The sequence below is a fragment of the Nelumbo nucifera genome, chromosome 4, assembly GCF_055504915.1.
Source record: "Nelumbo nucifera cultivar China Antique chromosome 4, China Antique-T2T, whole genome shotgun sequence".
Lineage (NCBI taxonomy): Eukaryota > Viridiplantae > Streptophyta > Magnoliopsida > Proteales > Nelumbonaceae > Nelumbo > Nelumbo nucifera.
Window position 1 is genome coordinate 95,048,387 of NC_142652.1, and position 20,900 is coordinate 95,069,286.

The following is a 20,900-nucleotide window of genomic DNA, read 5'->3' on the forward strand; positions in this document are numbered from 1 at the left end:
ATGTCAGAATTTTTAGGAGTATACATAAAAACAACTCTTGACCCTTTGCCAATTAGTAGTACCTATGCCATGTACCTAGGTTACACCAGAGGACAGGTCCCATTAAATGATTTAGCAGATCTCTATTGCCTCTTTTTGTGAATAATATACTCATCAATGCATCAATAAAATAGTAGCTCATTAACACAGCGATTATAGAAAGAGAGAGGAATAGCATACTTCTGCTGCTCAGCCTCCTTCTCCTCCAACCAACTCTTGACCTTGTCAGCATCGTTCAAAACCTGAAGTACCAGATATCATTCTTGATCTTTATCATGTTTCTTAATCATAAAATATCAATAAAAAGCCCAATACTGATCTATTATAGTCAAAACAAAATAAGTTGAATCAGATGAAATATTGATACCTCATCTATTCTAGCTTTGGGGAGCCAAGACTTGTTCTTCTCCCAATCACTTATAATCTGCAAAGATCCAAAAAAAAAAGTTGGAACTTCCATTACCTTCATCCTTAAATTGATTAGGAAATTGAAACTCTTTTTGATAACAGCTGAAGTGGCTAAACTGAATGACTTATAACATTGCCTTTTAGTCAGTGTTGCGTGGATATGAACACAGGTGCAGGAATCCGGTACATGTTCAAGAGTCTGACTTGGAAAAATAAGAAAACATGGATTCATGGAAACATCTATGAAAAGTACATACTATTTAAAATAGTTATTAATTTTTGGATTCTAACATTATGAAAAATGTTGCTTTCTTCTCCCAATCACTTATAATCTGCAAAGATCCAAAAAAAAAAGTTGGAACTTCCATTACCCTTAAATTGATTAGGAAATTGAAACTCTTTTTGATAACAGCTGAAGTGGCTAAACTGAATGACTTATAACATTGCCTTTTAGTCAGTGTTGCGTGGATATGAACACAGGCGCAGGAATCCGGTACATGTTCAAGAGTCTGACTTGGAAAAATAAGAAAACATGGATTCATGGAAACATCTATGAAAAGTACATACTATTTAAAATAGTTATTAATTTTTGGATTCTAACATTATGAAAAATGTTGCTTAGAATGTCATATCACCCCTTGGCCTTTGACCTATCTAGGGCTACCTCTAGGTGCAAACCCGAAGGAAAGCAGCTTTTGGAACCCAATTGTAGAAAGATGTAAAAAGAAACTGGCTGCTTGGAAGAGAAATTATATCTCTTTGGGAAGTAGGATTACTCTGACAAGATCAACATTGGCTAACCTACCCATCTATTTCCTCTCTATTTTTAGGATCCCACCAAGGGAAGAAAAGAAACTGAAAAAAATCATGAGAGATTTCCTTTGGGAGCCAAGAGAGACCAGGATAGATCACTTAATAAATAGGGAGGTGGTGTGTAGAAGCAAGGAAGAGGGTGGTTTAGGTCTTGGGAATGTAAGAAAGAAGAATACAACGCTCTTAGGGAAATGATTATGGAGATGGCCTTAGAAAGGGAAAATTTGTGGGTTGAGATATTGGCTAGCATACATGGGAGATCAGAGAATGGTTGGGATGCTGGTGTATCATGAAGGGCTACCTTGGCAGCACCTTGGAAGGAGATCCATAGCCTCCTCCTCAATTCCTCAAGTATATCAGGTATGATGTTTACTCAGGGAATTTAATTCGTTTAAGCGGGGGACATTTGGTTTGGTAACCGGCTTTTTGTTCCCCTCATTGTATTCTATCTCTTTGTATAAAAATGAGGTGATCTCCAATTTTCCTGTCCTTCCTTCTTTGCCTTTGAGTTTTAACTGGGATCTTGGGTTTCGGCAGGGGTTGAGGGATGAGGAGGCTACTTGTCTGTCAGAGCTTCTACTTCTCCTTGATAAAGTCTGCTTAGAGCTTTCTAATCTAGATAGAAGAATTTGGAACCCAAGTCCTAAAGGTTTCATTTCTTGTGCATCCTTTTTTAAAGCTCTTTGCTAGTCCCCTTCCTCTTTGTCCTTTCCTTGGAAAGAAATTTGGTTTCAGCCGATTCCCCCTAAAATTAAAGTTTTCTATTGGGAAGTGGCTCTTGGGAAAATTAACACTTTGAATTCGTTGCAAAAGAAAAGACCTTCTTTGTGTATCTCCCCGAATTGGTGCGCTCTATGTAAATCCGATAATGAATCTTGTTATCACTTACGCAAATAGAGATTAAAATGATGTTTGATCCATCTACCTATGGTTTACCGAAGAAAAGGAGAAGAATAATGTGGAGGTGCACTAGAGCAGCAGTAATCTGGACATTATGGGAAGAAAGATATACCAGAATCTTCCAAGAGAATGAAAGAAGTAAACAACAAATTATGGAGTGTGTAATGACCATGGTTATACATTGGTTACAAACAACGTACCTATTCAAATCTTTCTCCTTTGATGATATTTGGAGGAATTGGAGCTTGGTAGCCTTTAGTGCAATGTAGAAAGTTAAAGCAGGGATGGCTTGGACACCTCCAAATGAAGATTGGTTGAAACTAAACTTTGATGGGAGCAGTCAAGGCAACCTAGGTCCATCTGGAATAGGAGGGGCTTTAAGAGACAAGGCACCCAAATAGGAAATGGAGACTCTTTAAAGGCAGAACTATATGCAGCCCAAAAAGCACCCAAATTGCAAAAAAGTTAGGCATGGAGAAATTGGTGATAGAAGGGGACTCCAAGGTGGTGGTGGGTTGGCTAAAAAACCCAGATTCAATGATTTGGCTAACACAATGGGTGGGAAGGGAGGCCAATGCACTAGCTGATTCTCTAGCTAAGCAAGGGGTAACTAGGGACCAGATGTACTGGGTCCATGTGTGAATCTGTTGTATTTCTTTGTTGAAGAGTGACGCTACACCTCACGCCTCCCATTGGGATGCTTGTAACGACTGTTATCCTTTGCTTCTGTTGAAGATTAATTAGTTTTATTATGTTTTTCTGAGTAGATGTTTTATGTTAGTTGTTAGATAGGAGGTGGATAAGGCATTGTAGGAAAGATGGTGTGAAATGCAGTGGGTTGTACACTTTCTCTTCTCCTTACGAAGTGCAATGGGAAGATCAAGGTCAGTGGGATCAGTTGCAACAATGGTGTTAGGGACAGAAACATTATCATCAGAAAACATAACAGGCTTAGGCTCAAGAGGAATACCTGGAACTGTATTTGCCGAATCTAGTGTTTTAGAAGGACTGACAAAGAGTGGTGTGGGTTGAGGATGTGTGGAGTCAACCATCGTCTGCGGGCGTTGATATTTCTGTGAGGCTGTCCGTAGTGGCTCAGGTAATGAAACTGGAGGTGCAGGTGCTAGCTGAATTGATGTAGTTGCTGGCTGAACTGATGGAGGCACCACATAAACAGGAAGAGGAACAAATTGTGAGTTCTCCTCCCCAAAACTCTCCCCCTGAGAACCACTCGAGAAGAAGAATGTGGATTCAAAGAAGGTAACATCCATAGTGACAAATCTGCTCCTCGACACTGGGTCATAACAACAATACCCCTTTTGGTTCTAAGCATACCCAAGAAAAACACATTTCTTGGCCTTAGGATCAAATTTCTTGCGATGAGGGCCAAGAATGTGAACAAAAGAAATACAACCAAAAACCCTTAGAGGTATATGAAATATCTCTCCATCTGGAAAAAGAAGGCTAAATGGCACCTTAAACCCCAAAGTCCGTGAAGGAACACGGTTAATCAAATGCACGGCTATAAGAACTACATCTCCCCAGAACTGCACAGGAACTGAAGCATACACCATAAGACTCCTTGATTATTTGGAAACCTTTGCACCAGTAGCTAAGATGAATTCAATTCGTATCCTTTTATCTCTAGCAACCACCTATTCATGGCCCTTGTTCTAGCTTGATGTCAAAAATGCTTTCCTCAATGGTGATTTATAGGAGGAGGTATATATGGACATTCCAACAGGCTTTTATGAAAATTGTTGGTAAAGGAAAAGTGTGCAGACTCAGAAAATCTCTGTATTGACTGAAGCAATCACCTAGGGCTTGGTTTGACAGGTTCAGAGGGGCACTCATCCGTTTTGGATGCACATAGACACAATTTGATCACACCGTCTTTGTGAAGAGGAGAGATGCTCTGGTGTCAATTCTGATTGTGTATGTGGATGATATAGTAGTGACAGGAAATGATCTGGAGGAGATTGATGATCTCAAAAAATAATTGCACTAAGAATTTGAGATCAAAGATCTTGGTGAACTCAAATACTTCTTAGGGATTGAAGTTGCAAGATCCAAGCATGGGATCTTCATTTCACAGAGAAAGTATGTACTTGACCTACTGCGGGAAACTGGGAAGCTAGGGACCAAACTAGTAGACACTCCTATTTGTCCAAATCACAGAATTAATGGTGTGGATGGTGAGTTGGTAAAGGATGTGGGGAGATATCAAAGAATGGTGGGCCGACTGCTGTATTTGTGCATGACACGACTAGATATTTCTTATGTTGTCAGTGTTGTGAGTCAGTACATGCATGCACCTCGGGTTCAGCACTGGGAAGCTATTGAGAGAATACTTGCATATTTGAAAAAGCACCCCAGCAGAGACATTCTTTTCTCAAATCATGAGAATCTGAAGCTAGAATCCTATACAGATGCAGACTGGGCAGGATGCTTAGATGATAGGAGGTCTACATCAGGAGTGTGTACCTTTGTATGTGGAAACTTGATCTCCTAGAAGAGTAAGATGCAAGCGGTTATAGCAAGGTCAAGTGCAGAGGCTGAGTATAGATCCATGGCTCATAGTGTCTCAGAATTTCTTTGGGTTAGATATCTTTTGAGTGAGATTGGGAAGAAAGCAAAAGAACCTATGATGTTATACTGTGACAATCAGGCTGCAATCAATATTGCCCAAAGTGCAGAGGCTGAGTATAGATCCATGGCTCATGGTGTCTCAGAATTTCTTTGGGTTAGATATCTTTTGAGTGAGATTGGGGTGAAAGCAGAGGAACCTATGATGTTATACTGTGACAATCAGGCTACAATCAATATTGCCCACAATCCAATTCAGCATGATAGGACAAAACACATTGAAGTTGATAGACACTTTATAAGAGAAAGGGTAACAACCGGAGAAGTTTGATTGCCTTATGTCTCTTTAGAGTTGCAGGTGGCTGATGTTCTCACTAAAGGGGTGCCAAAGGACAAGATTGAACATGATCTACGCAAGTTGGGAATGTGTGACATTTACTCCCAACTTGAGGGGGAGTGTTGAAGATTAATTAGTTTTATGATGTTTTTCTGAGTAGATGTTTTATGTTAGTTGTTAGATAGGAGGTGGAGACCACAATAATTATGTGAGTCCAAATTTTATTATGTTTTTGAGTGTTATATATGCTGTTTTATGTTTTGCTGCCCTATAAGGGCATAGTTGTCTTTGTACTGTTCTATTATTTTAGTATAAATAATAAGTGAAGGGGGCGGCCAAATTATTGCTCTCTTTTCTTTTCAACTTCTCTTCTTCTCCTTCTCTCTTCCTTCTCTCTTCAAGAAATTACTTTTCTTTTATAATTTTTTAATTCAGCAGATTTCTACTTGGTATCAGAGCATCGGCTAGGGTTTCTTGAAGCATTCTCATGCAGCCCTAGATCAGCCGACTGCATGAAGTAGTAAAGGGCTGATCGATCTGCTATAAATTGCCCAATTCTTAGAGTTTTTGGTGGGATCTAGTCATCAGGAAGGTGATCTACTATTCGACATCAAAATCAGGAAGAACTGGAGTACGGGGAAGAGTCCCAAAAAAGTTGGACTCTTTGTTTTTTATATGATCTTGGGCACCCAGGTATTGTTAGTTTTCTTTTGATTTTCTAAAGAGGGCGGTTTAGTTTCTGGACTTTTCTGGGCCTCCCGGAGTGGTCGATTCACTTTTCTCTCTATTGGAAGGCGTGGAGAGGAGAAAGATTTCCTCCAGCTAGGGTTTTCTTCTTTTGGAAGGGTTGGTTTCTGTGTGTGTGATATTAAATTATTTTTTGAAGGTCTCCAATCTATTTTTTTCTTACTGTTGAACTGTTTGTTGTAAGATGGAGAGTTGGAATACCGAGATGAAATCTACCGGTACTGTGGGACTGGGTGTTGGAGGTAGTAGTGATATTTTTGGATCTGAGATTACTACAGTAAAACTTGATGGTACAAATTATTTGGAGTGGGCACAATCAGCTAAGATGGCTATTGGTGCCCGTGGAAAATTAGGGTATCTCACTAGGGAGGAGAAGAAACCTAATACAGACTCTTCTCGATGGGTGCAGGAGAATTACATGGTAATGTCCTGGCTGTGTAATTCCATGTTACCTCATATTGCAAAAAAATTCCTATGGGCTAATACTGCTAAGGAGATTTGGGATGGAGTGACTGAAACCTACTCTCAGAAGCAAAATGAAGCCAGAGCCTATTAGTTAAGAAATCAGGTGATAAGTATGAAACAGGGAGAAAAACCTCTTGCTGTGTATTTCTCCATGTTGAAAACCCTATGACAGGAAATAGATCACTTATAAACTGTGGTATGGGAAAGTGTAAATGATGCAACAACTTATCACAGACTGGTAGAGAGGAATAGGGTTTTTGAGTTCTTGGCAGGGCTGAACCCTGAATTTGACATTGCTAGGCAACATATTCTTTCTAGGGAGGGTGTGACACTCTCTTAGGCCTATGCCTTTGTCTCTGGAGAGGAGAATAGGAGGAATGTAATGTTGAGACAACCTGGGATTGACCAGTCAGCTATGGTTGGTACAAAAAAACCTAAGCCGAATGGAGACAGGGGGAGTAGTGAGACTAGAAGGGAAGACAAGAAGGACTTGGTGTGTGATTATTGCAAGAAGCCTAAGCATACCAGGGACACTTGTTGGACAGCTTCATCCAAATCTTATGCCTACTCGAATAAGAAACAAGAAGGGAAATGCAAATGTAGCCACTACAGGAGACTCTTCAGCCCCTCTCTCCCAAACTGATTGGAAATCCATTACAATAGCAGCAGTGAGAAAAGAATTTGAGAGGTTTGGACAGCTTATGAGTAAGAAAGATTCACCTAGCTCTAGCCTTCCAGATGGACAGTAGAATGTAGGAGCCAACTACACCACTTCCTTTGCACATACAGGTAGTTCATATGCAACTGCAAATCTTGCATCCACTTCAGGTAAGGAGGGACCTCCCTGGATTAAATACTCAGGAGCATCTGAGCATATGACTAATGCCCCTACCATTTTCAGTTCCTATCAGTTGTGCTCTGGTAGAGACAGAGTCTCTACAGCAGATGGTTCACATATGCCCATTGCTAGGAAGGGGACAGTTAGAGTGACCAATAATATAACTTTGTCTTCTGTTTTACATATCCCTACACTTCATACCAACCTACTGTCTATTAGTTCTTTGACAAAAAATTTGAATTGTTCCGTGACTTTTCTTCCCGGTAATTATGTTTTGCAGGATCTGGAGTCAAAGAAGATGATTGGGAGTGGTCGTGAGGTGAATGGAGTCTACCTTCTGGATGAGATTCCAAGACATTAGAGCCATCATGTTAGTAGCAACAGTAGTAGTGGGTCAGAGCCAGTGAACCAGATTATGCTTTGGCACAATCGCTTGGGACATCTTTCTTTTAGTTTTTTGAAATGTCTTTTCCCAAAGTTGTTTGAGTCTGTTCAGTTATCTACTTTGGAGTGTGAGAATTGTCAGTTAGGAAAGTGTTGAGTGGGCCGATTTATGTTTAGTTTGTTTTCTTTTAAATTAAGAAGTTGTTGGGCCTTGGGCCCATTAGTTTTTTATTTTTTAAAGAATTGTAAGTACTTGGTTTGAGTTGCCACCCTACTAGGGGCATCTTTGTAATAACTCATATTTAAGTTAATTATATATAGAATGAGGGGTTGGTGGTTAGGGTTATGTATCACTATCCTAGTCGACCTTCTTCTCCTTTTCTTCCCTTTCCTCTGTCTATTGCTGAAACCCCCAACTTTCTCCTCTTCCTTTCACAAGAAGCTTGGCCGAATCAGCACATAAGGCTTTCTACTTGGTATCAGAGCAGGTTGAAGGTTCTTGAAGAGATTCACTCCTGCAGCCCTAGATCGGCCAACTGCATGGAGATTTAAGAGGCTGATCAAAGCTCTCAGGTAAGCCCAGTTTTTGGATTTTCTTGATGGATCTGTATGCCCTGTAACTGGTCTAGGGTTTCTCATCAGAATCAGGAAAAACTAGAGAAAGGGGAAGAGTCCTGATTTTGTTGGACTCTTCAATTTTGACCTAGGTAGTGGCGCCCTAATTTTTTAGGGTTCCTCTGGGTTTTTTGTAAGGGGCGATTCAAGTTCCATGTGGTTTGGAGGCTTCTAGAGAGGGTGGTTGCTTTTTCTCTCTTCTCCCATTCCACAGAAAAGGAATCTTTCGTGGGAAGAAAGTCCAGGACACCAAAGGAGTGTCGTTGGTTCCAGAAGGTATTCTGTTTGTTGTAAGGGGCGATTCATGTTCCATGTGGTTTGGAGGCTTCTAGAGAGGGCGGTTGCTTTTTCTCTCTCTTCTCCCATTCCACAGAAAAGGAATTTTTCGTGGGAAGAAAGTCTAGGACACCAAAGGAGTGTCGTTGGTTCCAAAAGGTATTCTGTTTGTTCTTGCTGCATTTTTGGTTGTTTTTTGTACCTCTTTTGAGACACATGGAGGGACACATAGTTGAATATAAGCCTGGAAATGAAATGGGACCAGTGGGAGCAGGTGCTGGAGACCCCTTCGGAGCTGGGACCATTACTACAGTTAGGTTGGATGGTACAAACTACTTGGAATGGTCCCAATCTGCAAAGATGGCCATTGGGGCTCGTGGAAAATTGGGGTATATTACTAGTGAAGAGGTGAAACCTGAAACTAGCAACTCCTGGTGGGTGCAGGAAAATTATATGGTAATGACATGGTTGTGTAATTCTATGTTGCCACATATAAGTAAAAATTTTTTATTGACAAACACTGCTAAGGAGATATGGGATGGGGTTGCAGAAACCTATTCACAAAGGGAGAATGTTGCTAGGGCTTATCAACTGAGAAATCAAATTATTGCCACAAGGCAGGGAGATAGATCTGTTGCAGCCTATTTTTCAGTCCTTAAGACCCTGTGGTAGGAGATCGACCATCTAGAGAGACCTTTGCTTGGGAAACCACCAAGGATGCAACTACCTATCAAAGACATTTAGAGAAGTATAGGGTGTTCGAATTCCTTGCTGGCCTTAACCCTGAGTATGACATTGCACAACAACATCTCCTTTCTAGCGATAGTGTCACTCTCTCCCAAGCATATGCCTTTGTGTCAGGCAGGAGAGGAGTGCAAGAGGGATGTAATGATGAAAAATCTTAGTTCTAATCAGTCTGCTATGGTAAGTGCTGTGAAATCTAAACAGAATGGCAATGAAAACAAAAAGGAAGACAAAAGGGACTTGGTCTGTGACTACTATAAGAAGCCTAAGCATACAAGAGATACTTGTTGGAAGCTTCACCCACATCTTGTGCCGACCAGATTGAAAAATAAGAAAGGAAATGCGCACATGGCAGTTACTGGTGATACTCCGGCCCCCCTACTACAGCTGCTTTGGAGTCCGTTGCAATTGTTGCAGTAAGGGCCGAGCGTGAGAGGTTTGGGTTACTTCTGAATCAAAGGGATACAACTAGTTCCAGTTCAGCCGTAAGCGGACAACAAGGTACAGGTAGCATAGGTGGAGCTCACTCTACCTCCTTTGCCCACACAGGTAGTTCACATGTCACTGCAAACTATGTTTCTGCTTCAGGTAAGGAGAGATCTCCTTGGAATATAGACTCTGGAGCCTCAGAGCATATGACCCATTGCTCCACTATTTTCTCCTCTTATCAGCTCTGTTCTGGCAGAGATAGGGTCTCCACAGCTGATGGATCCCATGTTCCTATTGCTGGGAAGGGATCTGTCAAGATTAATTCTATTAGTTTACCCTCTATCCTCCATGTTCCTAGATTGAGCACTAATTTGTTATCTGTTAGTAGTTTGACTAAGAATCTAAACTGCTAAGTAATTTTTTCTCCTGGACGCTGTATTTTGCAGGATCAGGATTCAAAGAGGACGATTGGGAGTGGTCGTGAAGTGAATGGAATCTACCTCCCGGATGCTCCTCCTCTTCACCAAAGCCATCATGTTTGTAGAGACGGTGAGTCAAAATCTATGGGTCAGATTATGCTTTGGCACAACCGTCTGGGTCATTTATCCTTCCCTTCTTTGAGTTGTTTGTTTCCAAAATTGTTTGTCTGTGAATCTGTCAAGTTTGAAGTGTGAGGGTTGTGAACTTGGAAAGCATTGTAGACACTCTTTTAAACCTAGAAATAAAAGATGTTATTCTCCCTTTGATGTTATTCATTCGGATGTGTGGGGCCCTTACCATGTTCCCTCTATGGGCGGCTATCGCTATTTTCTCCTGTTTGTGGATGATTTCTCTCGATATTCCTAGATTTACCTGATGAAATCACGCGATGAAGTACCATCCTTGGTAAGGCAATTCCACCAGATGGTACTAACATAGTTTGGGACGAGAATAAAGATGTTCAGATCTGACAATGCTAGGGAATATTTTGAGAGACATCTTGCCTTATATCTGTTGGAGTATGGTGTTGTCCATTAGAGCAGTTGCTCTTATAGTCCACAGCAGAATGGTGTTGTAGAGAGGAAGAACAAACACATCGTTGAGACGGCAAGAAGCATGATGATCACAGCCACAGTTCTGGTTCGTTTTTGGGGTGATGCAGTTCTCACGGCAGTATATCTGATTAACATGGTGCTCTCTCGTGTACTCGGATTCAGGACCCCATTCAGCTTTCTTTTTCCTCAGGGGGAGATGTTTCATATTCCTCTAAGGGTGTTTGGATGTGTCTGCTTTGCGCATATTCTTGGCCCTTACCATTCGAAACTTGATCCCAAGGCAAAGAAATGTGTTTTCCTTGGATATGCAGAGAATCAGAAAGGGTACACCACTGCTATGATCCAGTCTCTGGGAACCGGTATGTTACTATGGATGTTACCTTTTTTGAATCTACGTACTTCTTCTCAAAGGATCCTTCTCAGGGGGAGTGTTTTGGGGAAATAAGTCAGCAGTCTATCCCTCTCCCAGTTCCAGTCCCTGTGTCTACTCCTATGCTTGACCACCTCCCGATGTCACCCACCTTGCCACCTCCTTTGCGTTCCATTTCACAGCATTACTCACGGCAGAGACTCCATAAGGCGGTTGATTCCACCACAGCAGAACTCACACCCTTGGAGACTCCAAATTCGGTTGATACGGATTCAGGTATTCCTCTTGATCCCACTACTATTTCAGTTCCCATTGATCCTACTGACACTGTTACAGATAACCTTGATCTCCATATTGCTCTTAGAAAAGGGAAAAGAAAGTGCACTGCTCATTGTATCTCACAGTACTTATCCTACAGTGGACTTTCTCCTCCTACCGTGCTTTTCTCTCTTCTCTTGATTCAGTGTCTATACCCAAGGGTGTTCGTGAGGCGCTCTCCAAACCTGAGTGGAAGATGTAGAGAAGATGGGCCGAATGGCCCATAGACAGTTAGTTCATGTTATGTTATGTTATGTTATGTTTCTCTCTGTTGTGGGCCTTATTCTGGGCCCATACTCTGTATTATTCTGTTTTTTGTATTTTCCTGCTCTCTCAAGGGCCTCTCTGTAATTTGTCAAAGATTAACTTATTAATAAGATGTTTAGAGTGTTAGAGAGAGGTTAAGTTCGAACCTCTTACTCTCTAACACTCATTGCCGCCAGCTCTTTCTTCTCTACTTCTCTTGTTTGTTCTCTTTTCTGGTTTGCATCTAATCTCAAACAGTTCCACACATCAAGTGGGCTGTTTTTCAACTTGGTATCAGAGCGGGCCATTGCTTGGCGTGTCCCTCATGTGGTTCTAGTTCAGCCAACTACATGAGGAGGTTCTAGGGCTGAAGTTTACAGTCATCCGCCTGGTTCTTGGAGGTCATTGGAGGGTGCCCAAGTTTCTATACACTTGGAGAAGGGTTCGGTGACCAGGAGGAATCAGAGAGCAAGTTTTTCAGCCTGATTTGAAATCAGAGAAAAGGGATTCCGAAGCTAGATTTCGAAGCTAGCTCAGAGAAAGTGTTCGGCTTGGTTTGAAGTTCAAACCAGAGATACTGTAAGTTGTTTTCTCAGTTCTTTGCTGAGTTATTTTTGTTATTTGGGAGGACTGTTAAAGCATTCAAAGCACACCTCCATTCGGCCCACTGTTGCTGGACTGATTTCTGGGTTATTCTAGAAGTGTGGTTTGGCTGTTATTGGGCTTCCAAACTGCTAAAAACTGATCTAAATTAAGTGGTACAAGCCTCTAGTTTAGTTCAGCTGCTTCTTGGACTTAGACAAAGTGTTCTTGAAGTGATTTCTGCTTGTTAACAGTGAAGTGTTGACTCTTGCATACATAGTGTTTGTAAAAAGTCCTCTTAGGTACTGTGGACTGTTTTTCTTTGTTCTCCTTGGGAACCAAGAATACATATTGTTTGGAGGCCTACTACTTTTTCTTGAAGGCTGAATCAAGGTTTCTCCTCTTTGAAAGTGCTGCCACCGAACTTGGTTCTCACGGCTGTCAGTTCTGAACTGAGTTTTGTGTGTTGTTGTGTTTGCTATTGTTCAACTCAATCTGAGTTCCTTGAAATCAGATCACTTTTAAGGGCCTGCCGAAACCCTAATTGAAGTTGTTACATAATGGACTTCTCAGAAATTGAGAACAAGAGCACTGCTGAATATGGACATAATTTGGGAACTACAACTGATTCCTTGTTGGCTATAACTACAGTTAAACTGGATGGAACCAATTATTTGGCCTGGTCACAATCCGTAAAAATTCATATTTGCAGTAGAGGAAAGTGGGGGTTTATCTCTGGGAGCAAGAAAGCTCCCCCAGAGGAGGATCCCTCTTATGAGAAATGGGTGCAGGAGAATTACACAGTGATTGGGTGGCTTGTGAACTCAATGCAGCCACAGATTAGCCAACATTACCTGTGGATGAACTCGGCTAAAGAAATCTGGGATAGTGTTGCAGAAACTTACTCCCAGAAGTTGAATGTTGCCAGAGCTTACAAACTAAGAAGTGATGTGAAGAATCTAAGACAGGGGGAGAAGTCACTTGCAGCATACTTCTCAGCCCTAAAATCTATATGGCAAGAGATTGATTTGATAGAGGCCGTGACATGGGATACCCTTAAGGATGCTGAAACATATAGGAAATTGGTTGAAAGGAATAGGGTCTTTGAGTTCTTGACAGGACTGAATTCTGAATATGACATTACAAAGCAAAACATCTTGTCCAAGGAAGATGTTTCATTGTCTCAAGCATATGCCTTGGTCAGCAGTGAAGAAAGCAGGAGGCAAGTGCAGGTTCAAGGGGTCAGTATCAATGATCATTTTGCAAATATGGGAATCAAACCCAAAGGGGTTACAGGAGCCCCCAGTGGCACAGGAAAGAAGGAGGTAGTGTGTGAATATTGCAAGAAGCCGAAACACACTAAGGACAAGTGCTGGAAATTGCATCCCAGTCTTGTCCCTATCCGATTCCAGAAGAAGAATGACAGTAGAAAGACAGGAAGTGCACATACAGCCACAAGTACAGATACAGAGTTTGAGTCTGCAAGTGCACAATTGGCAGCCCTGAAAGCTGATTATGAGAAGTTTGGAAGGATGATCAGCCAGCTTGAAGGTGTAACTTCATCATCCAACCCTTCTGGAAGTCCAGCCACCACTGCATTTGCTCACTCAGGTATAAGGGCTTCTGCTAACCATGCATCTACCTCAGGTAATCCCAAGACCCCTTGGATCATTGACTCAGGTGCTTCTGATCACATGACCAACCTTTCCACTTTGTTTGTGTCATATGATTTGCTTCCTGGTCGTGACAAAATCACCTTAGCTGATGGTTCTCTTGCCCCCATTTCTAGCAAGGGAACTGTCAAGCCTACAAACTCTTTACTTTTATCTTCCACTCTTCATGTACCAAAGTTAAATACCAACTTGTTATCTGTAAGTAGCTTGACCAAGTCATTGAATTGTTGTGTAACCTTTTTCCCTTCTCACTGTGTGTTTCAGGACCTGAAGTCTCGGAAGGTGATTGGGAGTGGCCATGAAGCGAATGGAATAAACTTGCTCGACACCCCTGGCCAATGCTTTGATCATCCCAAGAATGCTGCTTTCGGTTCTACTTCTTCAGAGTCTGTCAGTCAAATTATGTTGAGTCATTGTCGGTTGGGTCATTTACCTTTTTCTGCTTTAAGTCATTTGCTTCCTAAACTGTTTAAGGGAGTCAGTGTGTCCAGTCTCAGTTGTGAGTCATGTCAGTTGTCAAAGCATTGTAGAAAAAATTACCCTGTGAGCAATAAAAGATCCTCTTTTCTTTTTCATATTGTACACTCTGATGTGTGGGGGCCTTGCCACTTATCCTCTATGGGGGGCTACAAATACTTTATCCTGTTTATTGATGACTTTTCTAGATTCACTTGGATATACTTAATGAAATCCCGAGATGAAGTCCCGAGACTTGTGAGGCAATTTCATGAGCTTATTTTGACTCAACTTGGTACCAGAATCAAGGTTTTCAGATCTGACAATGCAAAAGAGTATTTTGAGAAGAGCCTATCCTTGTATCTCTCTGACATGGGGGTTATTCACCAAAGCTCCTGTGTTAGAACCCCAGAACAAAATGGAGTTGCTGAGAGAAAAAATTAAAATATTGTTGAAGTTGCAAGGAGCCTTTTATTTGCCTCACATGTTCCCACAAGATTTTGGGGTGATGCTGTACTTACTGTTAGACAGTTTTGTATGCCCTTAGCTTCAATCATTTTGATGTACTTTTGTTGTTTAGTGGAAATAAATAAAGTGCATGTTTGATTCATGTTGTTTGGTTTAATTCTGTGTAAAACCCTAAAACTGGACATTTGTAGAGACTCATGTTAGTTTTAAATGTTCACAGCCGTTTGATATGTCTGGGGAGATTTATCCTGCCAAGGCTGATACTGGTGTGCCACCAAGTGTTGGGATGGCCTGTCTCAGCCATCAGGGTAAGACCCGAGGCACATACAGCATGGGATTACTTGAATCCTTGAACCGGACCAGATTTCCAGTCTTGCCCTGGACCTTGGAGATAGATGGGCAAAACTGGAAAGTTACACCTGACCCCTAGACTCGATTGTGACACTTCACTAGGTGCTGGATTAGGCTGCCTTTGATATGCCAATCAGTGAGATCCTGAGTGGGGATCAAAACCTGGGTATGTTGGGGCGGTTTGAGAATTCATCTGAGTGGGTGGTCATAGTGACAGAATCAGCCACTTTGTCGGACAAAGGGTAATGATCGGGAATGCACTCTCTCTGATGGAAACCAAACTGCCGGCAGTTGATTTCAATCGTTGGAATTTTGTTTTTGCAAAATTAATATATTTACATATATATGTACGGTTTCAAAATGTTTGCAAATGGTTTTAATTCCCGGGATCCATGTGAGAGGAGAGTGCGGCACTGTTCCTTGCAGCCGAGGGAGAGGTCCTCTCTTGTCGGGCAGTGCTTGATCATTAAGGGCTGAGAGGTTAAGTGTAAGACCATTTAGGATAATACCTGATGGGCTAATCTTGCACCTGCCCACAGTCCCTGGGTTTTTATAAGATGGCTTGGCCCAGGGACCACTTAATGTAAGTGTTGGGCCCATAGGGTTCATACGATGGACTCAAGGGGTTCATTGAGATTTTCAGTGAATTTGGCTAGGCCTTGTATTAAAGGCTGGGCCGAACCCATGTGGCTGGTGTGTAGATCAATGCTTGGGTCCCACGCCATACAAAGAAGCCCAACTGGGCAGCAGATTGGAAACTAATTAAACACTGAATGCTTAATGGGCCAAAAGCCCATTTCGAAGTGGGCTGATATGATCACCCATCAATGGGGCGAATTTGAGATTGAAGTTAGCAAAAAGGATTGGGCTCTTAGCCTTATCCACTCTTAGAGACCAAATTCAAATCAGATTTGAATCTGGTAACCTCCTGATAAGATCAGGAGTAAGCTAACTCTATCTGGGAAAGGGATTAAGATTATCCCCTATCCAAATACTGATTTGGATTGGGATAACTCCTAATTAGGAGATTTCTTAATCAAGAAGAAAGGAGGAGATTTCGAATGTACCAAGAGGGAGAGAAATCAGATTTCGATCCAAGGGGTTTTGGTAAGCAAGAAGGGTTCCTGCGATTTGAGATTAGATCTCATACTCTCCAGAAAAGAAAACAGTTCAGCCTTTTCGTTTCTGGAGATCTCCTCCTACCGCCGCCATCTGCATTGTTGCAAGATTCGATCTTTGCAGAAAAGAAAGTCAAGAAACCAGTTCTTGACATCAGTCTTGCAAGAAAGACTGAAAGAATTCAGTGTTTAGTACATCCAGGGGATTCTTGTGAAGGATCCAGTGTGTAGGACGCACCCTGCTGGTTCTGTTCCATCCACAGCTGTGTCATCTTCAGCGGGGACAGATCTTGGAGCATTCTTTGGGCGTGAACACCAACTTTGGGAGATACTGCTTCTCCGGATCAGGTATAATCCTCCCATTTATCTTTTGGTACAGATCTGGTTTGATTAGGGTTCAAGTAGATCCTTGAATATTGTATTCTAAATTCAGGGAATATGATTCCCAGTTGGGAGAAGGTAGGAAATTTTTGAAATTCGCCCCACCCATTCCGCAACCTTTATGGCGTCCATTAGATGGATCCTACCATTCTTTCAGTGGTATCAGAGCCACAGGTTCGAATCTTGAACCAAAAGAAAATCAGATCTGACCCTGCGCAGATGGATAGAAGGTGTTCTTTCAAGATTTGCGCAGATTGTCTTCTTTTTTTTCAAGAAACTGTTTCTTGTTAAGGGCGATTGATCTGAAATTAATTTCTATTAAATCCAAAATTTATTTGGAATTGTTCTTTATTTATTTTGATTTAATGGACTGTTCAAACCTGGAGATCGCAGTGCAGTTTTAGCGCAGATGGTCTGCGCACCCTTTTTCTTTTCTATTTATTTATTTCATTCAATTCGGTCTGTAAATAATTTTTTTTTATTTTATTTTTAGACTGAATGTATAGGATTTGATCAAGAATGTAATTAATAGAAATAGGATTTCTGTTATTTTTCTTGATTAAAGAAGATGGAAGAAGATGGCGGCGCTGGAGATTTGCAGATGGAGAAATCGTTTTCTGCGATTTGCAGTTTATGAAACTGCAACCCTTGTGATTAACCTCTGTTTTGCAGGTGGTGCGAACAGTCCATAATTGTTTTGTGTTTGCTAGAAATCAAAACTATTAATTTCAGATCATTCAATAATTAATTCTTGAATTGAAAATCAGTTTTGGACCATTTCGGACTAGATTGGACCAAAACTGTTTGGACCGAATCTGGGTTTCGAAAGGGGCTGTTCTCAGTCCAATTGTCTCACACTTTTGTTCCAAATCTGATGTTCAATTACAGGGATTAATTCGGCCCACCTGTAAAGCCCAGTTTTAAAGGGTTAAAACTGCAAAAGCCCATTATTGTGAGATAAGCTGTATGGGCCGAACTGCTATCTGCGATTCAGCCCATACACCTAGTGGACATTAATCGTTAATGACTTGGTTTTTAAATGGGCCGTTGAATGGGCTTTACAGCAATTAATTGATTGGATCAATTCCTCCTTTACATGTGATGTTTGGATGTTTGATGTGCTGCGACCATGGGCCATAAGTACTTGGCCCGTGATGACTCGTTAGTGGCTCTTGCGCACACCATGGCTGAATGCACATCATTGCCATGGTGTCCCTGAAGGTCATTGGATGACCCCCTCTTTGCCTGGTGGGCCCCACAACCCTGAAAAGGGATGCGTACGGAACCCCTAGCCGATTAAGGCCCACCAGAAATCTGACTTTATGAAAGTCAGTGGGAGCCACTTTGGTTTGACCTAAATTAGAACTAGGCCGTGATTTTGTTCCCTCCAGCAAATATGAATGCAAGTGATAGGGAGATCCATATGATGGACTCTCTAAAGGCCTTCCGTCATTAGCACAATGATGGGTCCATCAGTAATGAGGAAACGCACCATAAAATTGGGCTATCCATTTGCTGTTGGATCTGTTAGAGTGTTTCATAAGATGATAGGGGCGTCATAGACCGATGTGGGAGGGGCTTCACCAGAAAATGGGAACTCTCTCACGGTACCTTGGCGTAACCTGAATATGATGGGTGTGCACTCACTGACAGAAGGGTTTACCTGAAAACGGCTCTGAACCTTGTCTGACAGAGGCCAAAGGGAAACTCATTTGATGAGTGGATATGATCCGTCACAGAAAGGTGGTGGGGTTATGCAGCTGAAACAGTTGGCTTCACGCACCCCATGTGATTTCCCACATTTCCAGAGACATTTCGTCGTCTCCGTCACTGAGATAGGAGGGAAATCTCAGAGATGAACAAAATGGAAATGGAACATAGATTAAAAGCCATATCTATGTAGGTAAACATGAATCAAACTAAGGTTGTGGACTAATGATTTTGCTGTTTTATCAGAAAATGGCAAACGGTCAATTTGCAAAGCTTCTAGACGATAACAAGCTTAAGGGCCCAAACTATGCCGACTGGTACAGAAATCTTATGCTGGTCCTAACTTCTGAAAAGTTAGACAAGGTGGTGAAAAATCCTGCCCCGGAACGTCCGGGTGATAGGGCTTCTGAGGCCCGTAGGAGGGACTACCAAGATTGGGAGGATAAGAACTCCCTAGCCCGCTGCTTTGTCATTGCCTCATTAGACAACTCAATACAGAGGCAGTTCGATCAGATCGAACTTGCCAAGGACATATTGGACAGTCTAAGGACAATGTATGAGGAGCAGAACCGTTCTACTCGACAGAAGGTCCTGAAATTGTTCATGACCGCGCAGATGACCAAAGGGCAGAAAGTTCATGACCATTGTCTTCGGATGATGGGATACATCAACGAACTTGAAGCTCTTGGATCCGGGCTAGATCTTGGCACGCAAGTGGATGCCATCCTAAATTCTTTGCCCTCTTCCTTCAATGCGTTCACTATGAACTACAATATGAATTAGCTGAATGTCAGCGTCCAGGAACTCAGCAATATGTTGCAGAGGGCCGAGGATTTACTCAAGAAGGATGAGCCTGTGGTTATGCTTGCTGAAGCTAACAAATCGGGCAAGAGAAAGAGAAAGGCAAAGAAGCCCCAGAAGAAGACTACCAAACCCAAGAAGCAGAAGAAGAACAAGGCATCTGATGTCTGTCACTTCTGCAAGCAGACCGGCCACTGGAAGAGGAACTGTCCTACCTACCTGGAATCTAAGAAAGGTAATATCGAAACTTGTGTCATAGAAACTAATATGTTAGTTACTTCTGTGTCCTGGTGTGTTGACTCCGGGGCTTCAACTCATGCGTGTAACTCACTGCAGGGGTTCAAAGTTAGCAGAAGGCTGAGTGAAGGTGAAGTGACACTGTTCTTGGGAACAACTGCAAGTGTTGCAGCTGCGGCAATAGGAACCGTAGAATTAGTTTTTAAAGAAGGAGTCCTTGTACTTAAAGATTGTCTTTATGTACAGAACTTGAGAAGGAATTTAATTTCTGTTTCAAAATTGTGTGCTGATGGATATACTGTTTACTTTAGTAATATGATTACTGTTAAACGGAATAATAAATTCATCGCATGCGGGGAGCTAGAGAACGGTCTCTATGTTCTGCATCCTTCTTTGGAAACTAACTTAACCGAAACTACGTCGGTCGAAAATCCCAAGAAAAGGACTAGTGATACAGTAAATCCCACGTGCCTCTGGCATTACCGACTTGGCCACATCGGTGTCGACCGAATCACAAGACTGGTAAAGGATGGTCCTTTGGATTTTCTAACCGTAGAAAATCTTCCCACTTGTGAACCTTGCCTCCAAGGTAAGATGACTAAGCGGCCATTTGACGGTAAGCCTGAAAGATGTGCAGGCACACTTGACCTAATACATACTGATGTATGTGGTCCCCTGAGTGTTAGGACACGGAATCAACACGTGTACTTCATCACCTTTACAGATGATTTTTCACGATATGGTTACGTGTACCTAATGAGACATAAGTCTGAATCATTTGAAAAGTTCAAAGAGTTCAGACAGGAAGTCGAGAAACAGTTAGGGAGAGAAATTAAGGCCCTTCGATCAGATCGAGGTGGCGAGTATCTCTCTGACGAATTCAGGGACTACTTAAAGGCCAATGGGATAGTGTCACAACTAGCTCCTCCTGCTACACCTCAACTCAACGGTGTTTCAGAGAGGAGAAATAGGACCTTATTAGACATGGTCCGGTCACTTCTCGTACGCTCAGAATTACCCACATCCTTTTGGGGATACGCATTAGAGACTGCTACCTACGTGCTGAATAGGGTTCCAACCAAATCAGTTCCGAAAACTCCATATGAACTTTGGACCGGAAGGAAGCCAAGTGTGAGACACTTGAAGATTTGGGGTTGTCCTGCACACGTTAAAAGAACAAGTGCGGACAAGTTGGAATCTAAAACCAGCCGTTGCCTGTTTATAGGCTACCCAAAGGATTCGGTGGGTTATCTATTCTATGACCCAAGTGAGCAGAAAGTGTTCTGCAGTCGAAACGCCCGATTCTTAGAATCCGATTACATCCTGGACACCCATCGTCAGGAAATAGTTCTTGATGAGGAGAGCTCAGGAGCAGTGGGAGATGACCCACAAGTTCCAGGTAATGACCAACCTAGAAGGTCCACCCGGGTATCCAGACCACCAGTCCGATATGGTTATGACCAGGATAGTTACTTGGTGGAAGCCTTGACTAGTGAAGAGGATCCCGTGTCTTACGCGGAAGCTATGTTAGACATAGACTCCCAGAAGTGGGTGGAGGCCATGAGAGCCGAGAT

At 42.1% G+C, this 20,900-nt stretch overlaps 1 protein-coding gene across 4 annotated transcripts in view; it reads right to left on the reverse strand.

Annotated features, from left to right (window-relative positions):
* LOC104590620 (heat shock protein 70 (Hsp 70) family protein) overlaps window positions 1-20,900 on the reverse strand; it is a 66,254-nt gene that overhangs the window by 12,202 nt on the left and 33,152 nt on the right. For 2 of the 4 annotated variants that reach the window (XR_016085209.1, XM_088902572.1), the window contains exons 11-12: window positions 407-463; window positions 220-281 (exon numbers count right to left, since the gene is read on the reverse strand). Coding sequence is in view for 3 of the 4 variants with exons in the window: in XM_088902572.1 (XP_088758698.1) it covers window positions 220-281; window positions 407-463 (119 nt within the window). In the remaining variant the exon portion in view is untranslated. Of the gene's footprint in view, window positions 1-219; window positions 282-406; window positions 464-704; window positions 780-20,900 lie in introns of those variants that run through there. The other 2 variants (XM_088902573.1, XM_088902575.1) reach the window with 2 other exon arrangements.